At 35.3% G+C, this 18761-nt stretch overlaps 1 protein-coding gene across 2 annotated transcripts in view; it reads right to left on the bottom strand.

The window, feature by feature from the left end:
* Nucleotides 1-18761, bottom strand: part of chn1 (chimerin 1) — a 206083-nt gene that overhangs the window by 86716 nt on the left and 100606 nt on the right. For both annotated transcript variants that reach the window (XM_028806257.2, XM_028806256.2), the window contains one exon: nt 1461-1749. In XM_028806257.2, the coding sequence (XP_028662090.1) occupies nt 1461-1749 (289 nt within the window). The remainder of the gene's footprint in view (nt 1-1460; nt 1750-18761) is intronic.

Genomic DNA, 18761 nt, shown 5'->3' with positions numbered 1-18761 from the left:
CAAGGAAACCTAAATAAAGAAACACTAAAAAAATCAGTTTTACATGGACCTGTTAGCAATAAATATTATCAAGAGTTTTAGAAAACCAATCAAAATACAAAATGTTTTCTTTTTTTCCCTGGGATGCCCTGATCTGTGCTAGCACTGACTGATCAACACATATTATAAAACTCTATAAAAGGACCAGTTTCCAACCCCTTGTATCTTAAGAACGATTAAAAAAACTATGCTTAATTTATTTAGATTGTCATGAAGAACTGAACAATGATCAACAATATTAAAGAAGAGTCTTTTCTCTTCTGTATACTTTACTTGCAAAACCTCTAGGGCAGTATAATTAAGGCAGGCCACGTTATATCCGTCTTCTGATCCTTTCCTAGACAGCTTAGACAAATGGGACTGAAAAGTCTGTTGGCACATATACTGTAGTTGGTGCATTCTGCCAATTTCAGCTGGGTCTCTTCTGCCAGTTTAAGCGATGGAGAAGTAAGCAATGTAAATTAATAAACTATACCCAAACATCATAACAGTAATAATTGCTGATCCAAGGTAAAGTTTAGGGAGCCAAAATACAGCATTTTGACAAATTGCTTCTTAAGATTTTAGAACTTATACTTTTGCATCTTATGAACATTAAAGTATTAACTAGTGCAATTCAAAACATTTCTAAATTATATAAATGACATTAAAGTTAATATTTAATGAACACAAATATTATTTTATGAAATAAGCTTCAACATTGATTACATTTATTTCATTATTCATATTTCAATATGGCCAAAAAAGATAATTGAACTGAACAAGCAGGCCAATAAAAAAAAATAATGATAATGATTAGTCCAAACTTTACTGCAGAATCCTCAGATGGGGCCATGGGCACTTTTGGCCTTGGAAGCCCTAGACGTTTATTTTTTCCAGCAGCCTCAACAACTGGAGTTTTTGCTTTCCTCTCCTTACCGGCTATCTGACCATAGGCACATGTTATCAAATTGTATGTTGACTTTTACTATATTAACAATAAGAAACCTAAACTATAGACTATTATTTTACCTACTTTGTAAATCAGTTTTACACTGTTTTAAATGACTTTGACCAACACTTAAATTTAAAATCATGATACATTAATAAATATTTCTGTATATGCATATCCTCCCCTTCAAATAAAAAATGGCTTCCAATTCTCTGCAAAATGGGCACAATTTTGACTGCCATCTATATTTTACAATTACTGTAACTATAGAAATTCAGGCTGTAAAGTGGTACACAAAAATCTTGTAAAGGGGCCTTCCATGTAGAATTATCCTGAATATCATCTTATAAACTTATATACAACAGTATATTAGTCACATTTGCAGCAAATTAAACTGTTTTCAAATTTATCCAGCTTGTTACAAAATGATTTCTGATCCTAAAGTTTAACTACACCGGTCCTACAGACAGAGATTAAGACACATTCTTACCCTTTCCTCCAGATTTCCCTCTTCTCCTTGAATGTCCTTCCCATCAGGTACGTCTTTAATAACTGGAACATGTTTCTTGTGCGCAGGTTCTCGATTTAGTGTTGTGTATCCTATATGCTCATAAATAGGGTTGATTGTCATTTTTTCAATATACTCTGCTGCCTTGGTTTCAATATACAGAGTAATCAAGCCATCTGTCACCAGGTCGTGGATGGACTCAAACCTTTTTTCACCAACAAAATGCTTCCCATCATAATATAGCCGGAAGTTTCTGGTTTGGTTTCCAAACCTGTCTCAAGACAGAATAGAAGAACATGAAAACAGTCATTCCAGCTCTAAAAAGTAAATATGCGCTCAATATAAAGTATTTTATGAATCCTTTAGACTCAAACTATAAAATAAGCTTAAGCAAAGCTGAGAAAGACAGCATTCCCACAATGCCAGTGACAGACAAATCCATCCCGCAGCTCCCTCCCCCAAGCAGTGATGTGTTCAATTTTAGTTCTCATACTACTAATAAGTGAGAAGGCTTAATCTTTGACTCACGGTCTCTATTATTTATATAATAATCCTTAATGTTTTCAGTTCAACAGGTTTAACACTAAATGTCAAACATTTATGTCTAATTAATCACATAAGGAATATGCCACTAGACTTTCTGAAAAAATTCTAAATTTGCGAAAACCAAATTCGCTATTAAAGCTCCATGTACTAAAAAAACATAAGACACAAGGGGATGTGTTCTCTTAGTATTGGGTATCTGCCAAAGCTGGAGATTATTTTTTCAAATGCTATCCAACTATTCTTTTCCATTTAGTGATTTTAGCAAGTTGAGCACTGGAGCAGAGTTAAAGTTAGAAGGAAAAAAAAAACTTAATGCAATGAAGTAAATTATTTTTCATGTACAACTCAATAAATTAAACTATGAAAACTTCAATACCTCATCCTGGACGGATATATAAATACATGCAGCATGAAAGAGATTGCTTCAACTTACAACATTCTGCTCCCCCAAAACTCAGTGCTAATCTCAGACGTTCACAGGGTATATTTTTGAATTTGAAGCTTTGAAAAAAACATTCAACTTACCCTTTACCAATGCCCAAATAAAAATGGTCTCAATATACACAAAAGCCCCTCTCTTTTCTAATGACCATGTAAAATGCACAAATGTATAATAAAAAGAAGTATTCTTTAGAATCTTTTTCCTCAAAGTTCATCTTTTTTCTAACACATCTAAGAGTATTCCACTCTGACTTAATTGTAAAATATGCCTAAAAGGTCTTTTAAAATTATCCTCATTTTACATGTAACGTTTTACATGTGCTACAATGAATTAATTTCCCGTGTTGCCAATTTTCCAGCACAAATGGAAAAAATAAGCAGAACACGTGGGGAAGTTCCTTGTGGCATTTTACCTCTTCTTGTAGCCAGAGGGTTTTTTTGTAAGCCTCCATGCATGGTTTATATCCTGTTTATTACATAGAAACAGCTGGGAAAAGAATTATAAATAAAACACTGACAAAGAGTCAGTTGCATCATAACAGCTGCAGACTACAGGACCGGTTAGATGTCATTTATACAGCTGAACTTCAGGCATTAAAAATGAAATGGTCTTCTGTTCTGAGCAGAAATATTCCAAACCACAGAATTAGAACTTAAAAATGTAAAACTAGTGGATGGAAGTACAGGAAATCAAATATCAAAGAGTAATTTTATTTGGTGAAAAGAGATGGAAACATGCCTTTTTTTCTGAAAAATGTATAAGCCAAATCATAAGATTACCCTTTACCATTTACTGTGTGTAATTTTAAACACAATTGCAACATAAAAGCATTACACAACAGCGGTCGTATTTGAGAAGGAATGAAACCAACACTAAGATCAATTGCTTCAATCTTAAAATAAAGCACATGATATACAGTATAATCTATATATTATAGAGAACATATATAGCAAAGTTGACTGACCGGCTCACTCACTCACCCATCCGTAAAAAGACCAAAAAAAAAAATCAAAAAACTTCCTGTTAGGTAAAAAAAAGATGAAATTTGGCAAGATGGTACATCTTGGGCACTAGGTATCTGCAAATAAAAGTACATTTCAATATCTCAGTATTTAAGGGTAAAAATCCACTAACTAAATACCCTAAAATCTCAAAAATGCTTTGACTGATTTGATTAAAATTTGGTGAGATTATAGAAAAAAAGAAAACTGGCCGATTCATTTGTTTTTTTTTGTTGACATTTGTCTGTAATAATGCTGTAGTGAGTGGGATATTTTTAGGGACCACAACCTTTTTTCTGCCTAATGCCAAGAAGGAAATGCAGAGAAGTGGAGCCGACAGTTTACGCAAATTAAGTTCCATGAAGCGCAAAGCAGCAGTGTTTAGCTCAAGTGATGTTGTTCCCTTTGGATTGTGAAAATCACTTATATGCATATACTTGAAGGTAGGGGGATGAGGGTCCCCTTGCTGGTGAAATACATGCAATAATCGCAGTGAACTAGGATGTCACCTTGAAGGTCAGACTGCAATGTGCCGCTAAGCTCTGCTTCACAAATCAGAAACAGTGAAGTGCCTGTACAGCATACCAGTCTATTTAAAGCCCTGGGTATAACACAAGCCAAGAGCGATGGCATGTCTTGGTCAGTTTAAACTTTTGTTCAGCTCAGTAAAGGACTCCCCCATGGACAGAGTATAAAAGATAGGGGTGTTGCAGCACTCTTAGCAGGGCCACTACAACCACCTCTGTCAACTTCTTCTTAGAGTACTGGCAATGCTTGGCGAGTACTAACCTTTCCCCAAAGCAATGGCAATGTATTGCCGTGCTCAGACCTCCCATGGCACAACTAATATATTGTGTGAAAGTGATAACGAAAGGTGAGAAGGAGCAAGATGCTGACTGAACAGAGTACCGCCAGTAATTTGGTTTCACTTCGAACACTGGGATATTGTACACAGTTCACAGATTATTTATTTTCACTTTTTTCTGTACAATGCTTATAATATTCAGTTCATCACACAGTCCTAGTAAATGTACAGCCTGTAAAAGTCAATGCAGAATGTAACAACGATTTGGTGAGTATTACTTTTGATCTAAACCTTCCAAACCTGTGTAAACGTACAGAATTACAGATCAAAGCTATTTCATTTAATTTTGATCGAAGCTACAGTTTTTTACAGGATGTGTTACAGGGTAAAATTATATTTATACCAAAAATTTCCCATTATTCCTATTAAGTACATGTTCAAGTACAAATCCAAAATAATACAGTTTCCTGTTAAATTATGTTATGCAATGACCATCAATAAAAGCCAATGTTGGTCATTAGGAAAAGCAAGAATTGATTAAGGTACGAGAGTTTTACTGATTAGCAATTGTATGTAACATATTCAAGAGTAAGGAGCACCAATGAACTAATATTAACCCCTGGCTTAAAAAAATTTGTATACAAAAATGTACTCTGTTACAATGTGCTTCTGACATATTTGATTAACAGCACTATAACCATGCTACAGTGCCTTAGTAAATTTCTTGAACTAAGCCGAGTAACACAGCTAGTGCACCTATAAATAGGTAAACCTTTAGAAAGGATTGCTATGCAATACAGAAAAAAATGGATAATGCTTTTGTTACTGTAGGCCTGAACCTACACAGGGTAAGACACCATACAAATATAACACAGCAATGTTTTACTCCAATTTCTACTGTAAGTGCAACAGATTTTTTTTTTTTTTTTTTTTTTAAACTCCCACCAGACTTTTCCTGCCTCACATCCAAACCTGCTAGTTAGGTTCTGATCCATGCAACCCTTAATTGGATTACATGGGTTCTAAAAAAGCATGGATGGTTAGAAACAAGCATGAAAAGAAGGAATTATGAATGCAAAGAACTGACAAACTTTTTATAAAGACACATGAAACAGAATATTGCTATGCACCTTGACTAGTTTACATCACTGCAAAAAACCACCGTGGCACATGCTAGAGGTCAAAATCAAATGAAGCCAAAATGTGGATAACCTCAGTTGTTCAATGATATTCTTTTCTGTCTATGAAAATCAAAAGGTAAGAAAGACAATGCCTAACTTTATTTTCCAACTTTTTTCTATTATTGGGCCACAAAGAAGTATAGTTTCTCTAAGCACTAGCATCAAGGAAGGTATCAAACCTGACTTACTACTCTGGTATCAACCACATTTCTAAATAACTCTTACTGTAATTCTGACTGAAATTAAGCACAATCACTCTTTCAAATCATGCCTGTCTATGAACAGCAGTCATTCCAAACATGAACAATAAAGTCTCATATTCAACTACATTACTGGTAAAGTAGCCCATTGAACATCACATGCACACTGCGTCAAAGAAGGTTCAATGCTTTTAATAGTTTTGTGTTTTTTCTATCTATCTAAAACTAGGGGGCTTTGCCCCCTGCTTGCCAACCCCCGATTTTGTTTTTCCAGATACACTCTTTTAAGATTTTTTTTTTCGTTGAATTGTTGCTGTTTCATTAGATTCACTTTTATTTCTGAACTTCTGTAAAAACAGTATTTGGAATCTTTCGAGTCCCAATGTGCTGAATCTTTTTAATGAGGTCAGTGAGAGGTGTTTAATGACTTTGTACCATAATTCAGGATAGGTTTCTCTGTTTGGAATTTCATCACTGACAAAACGATCCACATTATCAGCAGTTAATAATTTTTTTTGGAAAATAACCAATAAATGCATGTGAGGTAAACTGTGTTTTTGAAATTCTCTTGACTTAAACTTCAAAGCCTTACAATATTTACATACTTCTGACATATCACCTATGTCCATATATTTGATCTCTATTCGCCTTTTCATTATTTCTCTGAGTGATAATTTCTCTTTTTTTGCGCTAATGCAATGTTTACTTTCTTTGTTTTGACACTGTCGTTTTTTTCTGCTTTCATATTCTGTATCTCGCTCTGCATGTGTTTCGCGCCTACATTTTTTTTTTTTTTGAGGCTTTTGAATTCCAGTTTTCATTATCTCTAACTTGCTCTGCATGTGTTTGCCCCCCCCTTTTTTTTAACCTCTTTATGACGTTTTACTTTGTTTTCTACTCTGTCTTTTATTTCTGACCTCGCTTTATCCTGCTTTTGTTTCAATGACACCTGGTCCATGGTGATTATTTTCCCTTTTTCAAGTAATAATTTCCGTTTGTTTGCGCTACTACGATCTTTACTTTCTTTTTTTTTTTTTTTTTTTTTTTTTTTTAGACTTTTTCATTTTCCTACTTTCATATTCTTTAACTTTCTCCACATGTGTATCGCGGCAACATTTTTTTTTTTGAGCCTTTCGAATTCCATTGCTTTCATAATCTCTAACCTGCTCTGCATGTGTATAGCGCCAACATCCAGATTGGAGGTACTTTTTTTTTCAATTCCACTTGATCCGGGATGAGAATTAATTTCTTTATTTTCTGAATTTGCACCTAGATTATTCTTTTTCTTTTTTGTCTCTCCAACGCTTTTGAGTCTCTTTTCTCTGCGCGGTTTTCTCTTTGCTTAGTTGTCTACGTTTAATCTATAACGTATTGTCCTTATATGCTTTATATGTGCTCAGAGCCCTGGATCTGTTTGTGCTCAAAGCCAAAACACGATTGAGAGTTTTGATGACCGTGGTCTTATTTGGTTGTAAGTAGGGCGTGTCTTGCAAGAATTTCATGTTCTAAGTCATCGCGAGACAATCCTGGGTCAATCTCTTGGCACAAAGTCTCATGTTTAAGGTCCCGGCGAGACGCTCTGTGGCCAATCTCTTTAGTCTCGCAGGTCTTATAGTGTCTTCCGTGATCTTAATGTGAAGATCACGTCTCGACGCCCTACTGTTTCTCTCTAGTTACTACTTTAGATGAACAATGTATTAAAACTATAAAAACGTATCATAGATTAAACAAAAAATACACGCAGAGTGGCGCTAATAAAAATAACTTAATTCCTGTTCCATATATCAATAACGCACATAGTATTCATCTCTGCTCCTCCGAAACATTGAATATGGCTCTATTAAATGTTAGAGCTTTAACTAACAAGACGATCTTATTAGTGATAAAAAAATAGATTTTATTGCACTAAGTGAAACGTGGCTTAGCTCAGATGGCGCAGCTGTTTTAATCGAATCTGCGCCTCTGGATTACAGTTTTACTCGTGCTGATCGCCAAGGAAAGAGAGGTGGAGGGCTAGCAAACATTTACTCAAGCAGGTTAAAATGTAAAAATATCAGTTTTGGTAAATTCAAGTCTTTTGAGTATCTCACGTTCGAGTATTATCCGTGTATAGACCTCCAAAATTCAACGCGTCTTTCTTTGAGGAATTCTCTGACTTGATGTCAATCTTAATTACGAACTATGACACACTCTTAATAGTCGGCGACTTTAATTTTCATATAGATAATCAATGTGACCAGAAAGTAAAAGAATTTACGAACCTCCTGGACTCTTCTGATTTGAGACAGCTCGTTAATCAGCCTACACATAAAGCAGGTCATACGTTAGACTTAGTAATTACTAAAGGACTAAAAGTTGATATAAAGCAGGTCATTGATATTGGTCTATCAGACCATTTTCTTCTACTCTTTAATATAGAAATAATGATAGAAAACACTCATGAGAAGCATATTGTTAAAAAACGGTTCTTTGACTCATCAGCAGCTTTAAAACTTTCAAACATTCTAACCAATCAGTCCGTTTATAGTGCCAACTATAATAGCGAGGAGAATGTAAATAGTAAGGTGGAAAGATTTAATACTAAAGTGAGGGCTGCTGTTGACTTAGTTGCACCTGAAAAAACAGTTAAAAAATCTTCTAGCATTGTTATACCATGGAAGACCCAAAGAGTGTCTGATTTAAAGAGAACATGCCGTAGAGCTGAGCGTAAATGGAGGAAAACTAAACTAACTATTGACTATGAAATATTAAAAGTTAAAATAACAGAATACAATAACACAGTCCGTCTTGAGAGGCGCTGCTATTTCTCTAAGATTATAAATAACAATGCTAGTAATCCCAGAGTCTTATTTTCGACAATTGATCATCTGTTAAACCCAAGTAACTCAAAGGAATGCCTCCTAAGTACTTCCAGTAAAACCTGTGAGGCTATCGCTGTATTTTTCAATCAAAAAATTAATGACTGCGGTGGGTTGGCACCCTGCCCAGGATTGGTTCCTGCCTTGTGCCCTGTGTTGGCTGGGATTGGCTCCAGCAGACCCCCGTGACCCTGTAGTTAGGATTCAGCGGGTTGGAGAATGGATGGATGGAAAAATTAATGATATTAGAAATAACATAGTATATCTCCCCAACACTAAGGATCCTCTTAAACCCCAGTACCCCATAATAAACAAATTAAAGTCTTTCACTAGGATAGATTTATCTGATTTACATAAAATAATTTCTCAAATGAAACCCTCCACCTGTGCCCTTGACCCAATACCAACAAATTTTTTCAAAGAAGTATCGGGCGTGCTTAGTCATAATGTTCTTGACATAGTAAATTCGTCATTAGATACGGGGGTCTTCCCAGACTGTCTTAAGACTGCGGTAGTTAAACCGCTACTTAAGAAAAATAATCTCGATCCCTCTGCTCTTGAAAATTATAGACCCATCTCTAACCTGCCTTTCTTAAGTAAAATTCTAGAGAAGGCAGTCATTATACAGTTAAATGAGCACCTCAATAAACATGCTATTCTTGATAAATTTCAGTCAGGTTTTAGAACAAATCACAGCACAGAAACTGCACTCGTTAAAGTAGTAAATGACTTGCGGGTAAATGCAGAGAGAGGCCATTTATCTGTTCTCATCCTCTTAGATCTGAGTGCCGCATTTGACACCATTGATCATAATATTCTTAAGAATCGCCTTAGTCAATGGGTGGGCCTCTCTGGCAGTGTCTTAAATTGGTTTGAATCCTACCTGGCAGGGAGAAAATTCTTTGTTAGTTGTGGTAATTATAACTCAAAGACACATGATATTCTATATGGTGTTCCACAAGGCTCTATCCTGGGTCCACTGCTCTTCTCAATCTACATGCTTCCATTAGGTCAGATTATCTCAGGGCACAACGTGAGCTACCACAGCTATGCTGATGACACACAGCTGTATTTATCAATAGCACCTGATGACCCCAAATCTCTTGATTCGCTAACACAATGTCTAACTTGTATCTCAGAATGGATGAATAGTAACTTTCTCAAATTAAATAAAGAAAAAAACGAAATCTTAGTGATTGGCAATAATGGATACAATGAGGCTATTAGAAATAAACTGGATGCATTAGGATTAAAAGTCAAATCGGAGGTAAAAAGCTTAGGGGTAACCATTGATTGTAATCTGAATTTTAAATCACATATTAATCAGATCACTAGGACAGCATTTTTTCACTTAAGAAACATAGCAAAAGTTAGACCTCTTATATCATCGAAAGATGCAGAGAAATTAGTTCATGCGTTTGTTTTCAGTCGGCTAGATTACTGTAACGCACTCCTCTCAGGACTACCCAAAAAAGACATCAATCGTTTGCAACTAGTGCAGAATGCAGCTGCTAGAATTCTTACCAGGAAAAGAAAATCCGAACACATTTCTCCAGTTTTGATGTCACTACACTGGTTACCTGTGTCATTCAGAATTGACTTTAAAATTCTGCTTATGGTTTATAAAGCTTTAAATAATCTCGCCCCGGCTTATATATCGGAATGTCTGACACCTTATATTCCAAATCGTAACCTCAGATCCTCAACTGAGTGTCTCCTTAGAATTCCAAGAGCAAAACTTAAAAGAAGTGGTGAGGCGGCCTTCTGCTGTTATGCACCTAAAATCTGGAATAGCCTGCCAGTAGGAATTCGCCAGGCTAATACAGTGGAGCACTTTAAAAAAACTGCTGAAAACACATTATTTTAACATGGCCTTCTCATAACTTCACTGTAATTTAATCCTGATACTCTGTATATCTAATTCATTATAATAACTATTCATTCAAAATCTGTACTAACCCCTACTCTCTCTTCTGTTTCCTTTTCCGGTGTCCTGTTGGTGGTGGCGTGCGCCACCACCATCTACCCAAAGCACCATGATGTTCCAACAATGATGGATGGATTAAAAGCCAGAAGTCTGTATGACCATCAGCATCAAGTGACTCCGTGAAAAACCGAACTACAAAGAGGACTATTTCATTTATGTTAGGTAGAATGCCCAAAGGGGACTGGGCGGTCTCGTGGCCTGGAACCCCTACAGATTTTATTTTTTTCTCCAGCCTTCTGGAGTTTTTTTTTTGTTTTTTCTGTCCACCCTGGCCATCGGACCTTACTCCTTTCTATGTTAATTAATGTTGTCTTACTTTAATTTCTTATTTTGTCTTTTATTTTTCTTCTCTTCATTATGTAAAGCACTTTGAGCTACTTTTGTATGAAAATGTGCTATATAAATAAATGTTGTTGTTGTTGTAGGATTTTTTTTTTATAATAGAGAGATGTCCACCACACTATACAACATTTCCAGCAATTTTTAGTTGCAGACTTCCATTACATAATTTCAGTGAGTCAGGAGCACCTTTAGTGACTCGCCTGAACAAAATCAAACACTTTTGATCATACCTGAACTCGTCATACCTGGAAAGCAAATGTACAACCACTGGTGTTGCCAGGTAGCAAATTAATTTGCTGTCAGAATATGACAAGTATGTGATACATTACTTTTGAAAATTTGAAACTGCTGAAAGGCCATCATGAGTTTTGTAATTAGTTGTCCCTTGTGATTCCAAGTTGTGTAATTTGACATTTTGAAGGAGAGAAGGACACACAACTATAGTCATTAAGTATGACATGCTTAAGAAATTGTGTAATATGCTGCTTACTGAATTCAGTCTGTTCGAGGTTTCTCATCCAAGGTGACACAGTCTAAGTGTCCCCACCTGGCAAGTGACAAACACATACTAAAAAGGCCTCTTCAGGATAAGTGCCACTTGGCTAGGAGGGTCATTCATCTACCAAGTGCTTATCTGGCTGCAGGCGTGTATCCTAGTATCTTTACTCAGTGAGAGTGTCTCTTTGTGTTAAGTTGAACAGTTATGTAATTATACAACACTGGAATCACAATTTTTTTTACTAAGTTGTCAAGGGTAACCCTAATAAAGGCACAAGGCCTTTTTCAGGTACACAAAACATGTATTAAAACTGGAAAGGTAAACACAAAAGGGTTACCGAGGCACATATGTTTATTCATCACACTGATATAATACTAGAAGTTTTTCTTTTTAAATACTATGTTTAATTATACACTAACAGGATTAGTGATAGTTCATACATTACACAGGATTTAAAATTTTAAATCAGCATATTAAGTACCTGAACGTTTGCATCAACTCGAATTTCTCATAGGCTTAGTACACAGTGAAAAGGACAATGATTGCCTACACAAATTTCTTGGAAAACTTACACTTCTGTTAAAATGAAGCAAATCCTATAATACTTGAAAAAGATGTTTCTAGTCAAGAGTGTCTTAAATTGTTACACACCATTTTACTATGTGTTTCCACAAACGGGTTAAAAAAAATTTAAACAAGAAAGGGGATAATGCAAAGTCTGACATTCAAACTGCAAAAAGGCCATCGGAGTCAACAGGATTTTTGCTCTTGTTATAATTAAAGCCGCTCCTTATCTAACCTAATAATAATACATTATTTATATACGTCCTTTCCCATGCTCAAGGCACTTGATTCTAGTATCACAGCAGAAGCTAATGTTAGAGAATTGTTGCTTCACTGAGCGTGTAGAAGAAACTTTTCAATGAACTGGAAATTATTTCCATTAAAACCTTCCTGCATGTTGTTCTGGGCTTTTTCTAAATCTAGGAATTCAAAGCTTTATGGAAGAATTGGAAGCAACATTATATGCGTAACTAGTACAACAAGTACATGCTAAACCAGTGTTTCCCAAACTCGGTCCCAGGGACCCCCTGTGGCTGCAGGTTTTTGTTCCAACCAGATTCCTAATCAGTGACAACACTGAGCTCATTTAATTAGCTGATATTTTTTTCTCTTATTCTACATTCAGAAAAGCATAGCAGCATGATTTTTACATTTATAAGACATTTAGAAATATTTCTGCTTCTGCTATAGATGTAAATGCTTAACTCTTTTGTTGATTTCATCATACTTTGCTCTTTCTCTGTGCAGTTTTCCCCACTTCGTTGTATCTTAATAATGACAATTAAAAACGAGCAGATCAGACACCCAGGCAAACAACACTGAAAAATCAAATGCTGCAACTACTTTAGAGTCAGACCCACTAATTAGTAAATAATGGATTAATTAAACAATTAAAACACCTTGAAAAGTTGAATGAAAATCAAGATGAAAATACTGTTAAAAGAAATAAAAACATTCCTATATAACTGCTTGGTACATTTTAATATATATATATTTTTTGTTTATAGCAAACTTACTTTTCTAATTTCTATATTGTTCCCTAAACACAGAACTTGGGAAATATCAGTTCACTTAATTAGCCCAGGAGTTCAATTAAAAGCAGAAGCTGGTTGGAACAAACACCTACAGCACAGGGGGTCCCCAGGACCAAGTTTGGGAAACATTGTGCTAAACCAACCATATTTTTCAAATTATCATTTACCTTTCTTAAATAGGTACACTCTCTTCTACATTATACAGAATTGAGAATTTAACAAGTAATACATGTAGATTTTTGGCAACTATGGTAAACGTGTTGTTGAAAGAATTGTGTTCATTAAATGCTCTGCTGATGTACCCATTCAGCTGTAGCTATGGGTTGCTGTATAGCGATTACTAATACAAATGTAATAGTTATAAAAAGCAAACACGAAGCTTATAAAAAAGGTTCAAGATACACATGAGAAAAAATGCCACCCTGCTTACAAAAAAACTCTCCTCTTTATTTACAATGCTACCAATGTGTTGTGTCATTTGCTGTGTGGTGTGATTAAAATCTTCCCACCGCCCCATCCTTTTTGAAGTCTACAGTCTGCTTTGTTTTTACTGCTACCATACAGAATAAAATGGCTAATGCCAATTCTAATACTAATACCCAACTAGATTCCAATTTCTTATGCCTGTTAGCTGGAGTAATTAACTAAATGCTAAGCCACATAGATTAGCTTCAACAGAGTGAAATTAGGCCCAACAAAGTTGTGCAAGCAAATACACAAACAAACATGGTCTACACATAATTTAAAACATAGGATAGTGAAGGTATGACTGCCACAAGAAAAGTTCATTTTGAGAATATGTTTTGTGTTTATAAGCTAATGTAATGCTGTGATGTAGCTGGGAACATACAGGGGCTTGTTATTCATAGGCTTAAAACTTTAAAATGAAAGCTCCTCTGACCCTACAAGCAAAGGTAAATTTATTTATACATTTTTCCTACATTATCAGCAAATTCCCTGCAGTCAGAAAATTTTTAGAAATGAATGCACGTGAGCCAGCTCAGAAGAATGCATCAGTTCTACTTCTCATAGTAAAGTTTTTCATGTAGCAACATGGGTACTTTGTTTTAATTTAAATATATATTTATCTTTTGCCCAAAGTATTTAACTAACCTTAACCATTTAAAGATATCCAAATTACAAAATAAGTGGAAAATGCCCATCATAATAAGGGTATGAGTTAAATGTGTCTACAACTAAGTTGTTGACAGAAAGAATGGAGATGAAGATGCAGAGGTTGCAGACTTTGCTTTGGCAAAAAAGGGGATTAGGTCATTGAAGACATTCCAGGAGATTTCAGATTCTAAAGAATTTGTCATTAAAAGGAAATATTCACATAAGCAGTGTCATGAGTTATAACTGCATGGTTTATGGGACTGAGATATGGTCAAAGAATGTACAGAATAAATCAAAGTTAAAAAGGGCCGCTTACTGTTGTAGAGGAAAACTACGGCTAAGTCAATATAAAGAAATTTGTTTGGCAATAAAGCACTAGGCAAGGAGAAATGATGTAGGGTGATGGGAAAATTGAATGAATCACATGAGAAGTATGGGCACATCCCGTAAGGATGCTTAAGACCATATCATTTTAAATCAAGATACACCTTGTGATCCTGGGTAAATGCAAGTTTCCTAAATGGAACTGTCTATTGTTGACTATGAATTTAAATTTTACCCTTTCAGTCACCTAAATGATTTGTGATAAGTTACCAACTAAAGCAAAAAATGAGATTTGCCCCTTCTACATTAATTATAGTTCATATTTTCAATTTATTTAAGACCTACAAAGTTATTACAATTTAATTTAATTTTCCAAATAGAGCCAAGTTGTGTAATAAGGCACATCAAAGTAGCAGATGATTAAAGACTCACATCATACGCATGTATGTGGAATGCTATTTTCATTAGTCAAGGAGGAAGAATGCAATTACTTTTTAATTCCAAAACATACACACTCTTTCAGGCTGTGACATTTAAATGACAGTAAAGTGGCTATGCTACTACTCAGTAGTGCCATTTCTGAAAAAGGTAAATATACAAAGAACTCCTGAGATGCTACCAAGATCAATTATCACTATCCTTATACTAAATTCATGAGCAAATCTTGGTTATTAATAAAAAGTAAGCAAGACAAGAAACAATATCCTCTCCTTCCAAATCAAATCCCAACACACATTTATTTTTTTCATTTTGAGCTTCAGTAGCAATATTGATCACAAAAACATTTGACAAAAAAGGGACTGGAAAGGAAGCAGCAGCAACACAAACAGTCTAGCACACAATCTGGCAGCAAATTAAGACTGAATGTAATGAGTAAATTCAAAGGTCATGTAAACACATAAATAATGGAAAGCTTCATAAGCATACATTAGCTCACGTGAGGTGTACTTACTATATTTTGGTAAACGATAGTTGTAATCAGCAGGAAGAATCAAATTTAAAAAACAATCTGTGTAATGAAGCACTGCACATGCACTCTGAGCTTCAGAATGTGTGATTCTTGTTGGATTTGGTGCATGTGTGTTTGCTTAAAAAGTCTGATTTCAGCGTGCAAGCATGCAAAACAATGGCGCTGAAAGACGAATACAGCTTTCAAACTGTGCCACAGGGATGCAAAAGTATTTGTCCCAAAAATGAAACATTAAGCCGGAAGAGGAACACAAACACAATCACCGGACAAGGGCTCAATTCGGACAAACCTGAAGGCTTATCGAGGATGAGATGCGATGATTTGACACACCCAGTTTGACTTAGCCTGGTGGTTTACTGATGAATGTTCTCTTGTTAGAAAACCAGATTCTACTGGAGGAAAGAACGAAGAACAGTTATCAACATAACATCCAGAGAACAATGGACAATGAAACTGGTCCATTACACAAGGCTGATATTACAATATAACCTGAAATTAACTAAAAGCAAAACTTAAAATCATTGCATTTTCACAGAGAATTAATGCTCCTTCACATCAAGTCCCATATTACTATTTTACTCAAAAATCGATGACCCATGAATGATATGAGAGATACTAAACGACTAATTTGTTTCAAATTTTGTGCCACTGTTTAAATACTGCCAGGGAACACAAACCACTAAATGGTTTCACACAAAAAACTTTATAGAGTGGCTTTTGCAATAGTGGAATAATTAAGAAATTCATTTGTTGTAGAAGCCCACCCAAGCACAAAGTAGCATGGGTTACTCATGATCAATGTTTTTTGAGCAGTTTTCTTTTTAAATTTTACTACTAAAATAGGTAAAGAAGCTGCTAGCACGAAGATGGTGTGAATAAAGTGTCATTCTTCATTCTTACATTTTAGTGTGTAATTTTTTATAGCATCAACAAAACATACCACAAGTTTAGTTCACATTTATGTGATAATAGACAAACAGTAATGTCCATAATTGCTGATAGTGTCCACAGGCTAAGCAAGTGAGTCCAAAACTTTGTATTCCAAACAACAGGATCTAGAGTATTCCCAAATACTCCAAGTCCAGCTGAGATACATAATCTGTGTGTCCTGGGTCCTCACAAAATGCTGTCATCATCACAACCCTTATGTGAAGGAAAAGACTCCTAATGGCTCATCTAAAGCAGAAATGGCTTTACCTGGAGTACCTCCCGTACCCTACCTTATCACAGTGAGCCTGCCCTATATCCTTTTGGAGGAAATGAATTCTGGCTGTTCATACTTGAAGTCTCAGTCTTTTGGTCACTACATTAAGCTTGTGATTTTAGCGGAGGACTGGGGTGTAAACTGACCGGTGAATGGAGATCTTTGAGGATTTAACTCCTGATGCACTGTAAGTCTTTTCAACAATTCAAGATGTTACTTCAACAATCCTTTGGGCAGTCTCAAAACTGTGTCTAATGTAATTTGTAAACAAATCCCTGAGGTACATTACTTTAAATTCCTTGACAAAGAACAGCTGCTTATCAGCTACACACAAAAAGTAAATTGTTTCAAAGAGGGCAATAACCTAATATTTTGGTTTCAGAGATTTTTTTTTCTATTACACTCAGCCACATACAATTCCACTATATGCATGAGATTAATCAGGACAGGAAAAGAAAGCATCATTCCAAAAAATGAAACACAAAAAGGTACAGTCAAACAAGTATGACCTTCTATTCCATTTCCATCCCATTTTAATTTATTTAAATTGTGATTTACAAGACATTCATCCCATTGTATTTATTCTGATAATTCAGACTTCAGCACATTAAAAATGGATAGGTGGAGATGATGTGAATCTGAATCTACTGGCTACTGTCTAGCCACCTGCCTAGTTGCTTTAAACTCTAAAGTGACAGATTGTGGCAAATTGTGCGAACTGGGGATTTGTGAAGGGAGGCATTTGCTTAATGACACTACATAGCTGGTGAATTATGGCAATACAGGTGCTGTAACACAGGCAGTTGGAAAGATGACATGATTAAATGTGCTTTGAACTGCTGAATATTTTTTCACTATGACAAAGTTAATCATTGCATATATACAGTATTTATGACAATTTTGTATGTTATCACTAATTGAAAATAACCATCACATCACACTATTGTTTAGATTGTTTTGTCTATTTAACCATGTATATGTATTTGAGGCAAGATTTGGATCCTGCAGACATACATGCTCAATTTTGCCTGTTGCTATGGGATGCCTCAAGACTTCTCGCAAAATCAACTGGAATGTTCAAGCAAATTATAGAAAAAAATAAACATCTAAATCCGTTAAGTTGTTCTCTCATTCGCTAACTAAGCGGAGTTAAGGTTACGCCTCGAGGCAGATGGGTGAGTGAGGAGGGCGTGACATAGCGAAAAATTATCACCAGAAGGCTTTTTACCTGAAATGAAGGCTATTAGGACTCAATGGATAGGCATACAGAGTCTATAGTTTTATTGCAATAAAATAACCATAATAATAACAAGGACTCAACCCAATATGGTCAAATTGAGCCGAGCCCCGAACAGTTCAAAACCCAAAACTTATATATCATTTCTTATCACTTTGACCTCATTAAATTAGCTCATTCTGCACCTGTTTTTACTGTCCATTGTTTCTCTCTCGTTTCTGTTTTGGTTATTTTTGATTGGTCTAAGGCAAGACAGATGGCTTCCTTTTACCATCTTTGGGCTTTCTTGTGTCATTTCCTTTCCTAAGCCTTCCAAACTTTTTATAATGGTGGCCTGAATCTTAAGCTTTAATTTAAAAAGAAATATGGCATGTGCCTTTATTTAATCATTTGCTTGGCATGCTTGATTTACATTTAATTTCTGTACTTAGGTTAAATGCTAGTATTACTAATTTTCTAAACTTATTTATGTTAGAACATATTTTGTCATTTTCCTTGTATTACATCATCTGACCTTGGCAGCAATGCCTTTTTGCCATCTTTGTTGATTCAATATTCCAGCTGGCTTCGTACATGCCTACTAAAACCATTTTTCCTGCATTTTGTTACTGGTATTGCTCCTTGTTTTCTGGCCTCCATGAGAACAGATGTTCTCATGCCTTCTTATCTTGTCCTCGGTTAGTTTCTGTGCGTCATTCTTGTCATGTTCTTATTCTTGCTTTCTTAATACTGGTAATTTTCCTTCAAGCTTAAAAAATAATGCAACATGACTGATTTTTTAGTTAACCATTTGCTTGACCTATCTTATTTGCTTAACATTCAAATTTATGCTTAATCTTAATGTTTTAGAAGCTATCAATTACTTTTACGCCTATTTATGCTAATATGCTATTTATGCCTAATATATACAATTTTTTCCTTCTATAGTCCCTGCCCTGCAGCCTGATGAGTCTCTCTCGGATTTGCGCTAATA

Source organism: Erpetoichthys calabaricus, chromosome 8 (assembly GCF_900747795.2).
Source record: "Erpetoichthys calabaricus chromosome 8, fErpCal1.3, whole genome shotgun sequence".
Lineage (NCBI taxonomy): Eukaryota > Metazoa > Chordata > Cladistia > Polypteriformes > Polypteridae > Erpetoichthys > Erpetoichthys calabaricus.
The sequence above is the reverse complement of the archived record's forward strand: the minus strand, read 5'-3'. Positions and strand labels throughout refer to the sequence as shown.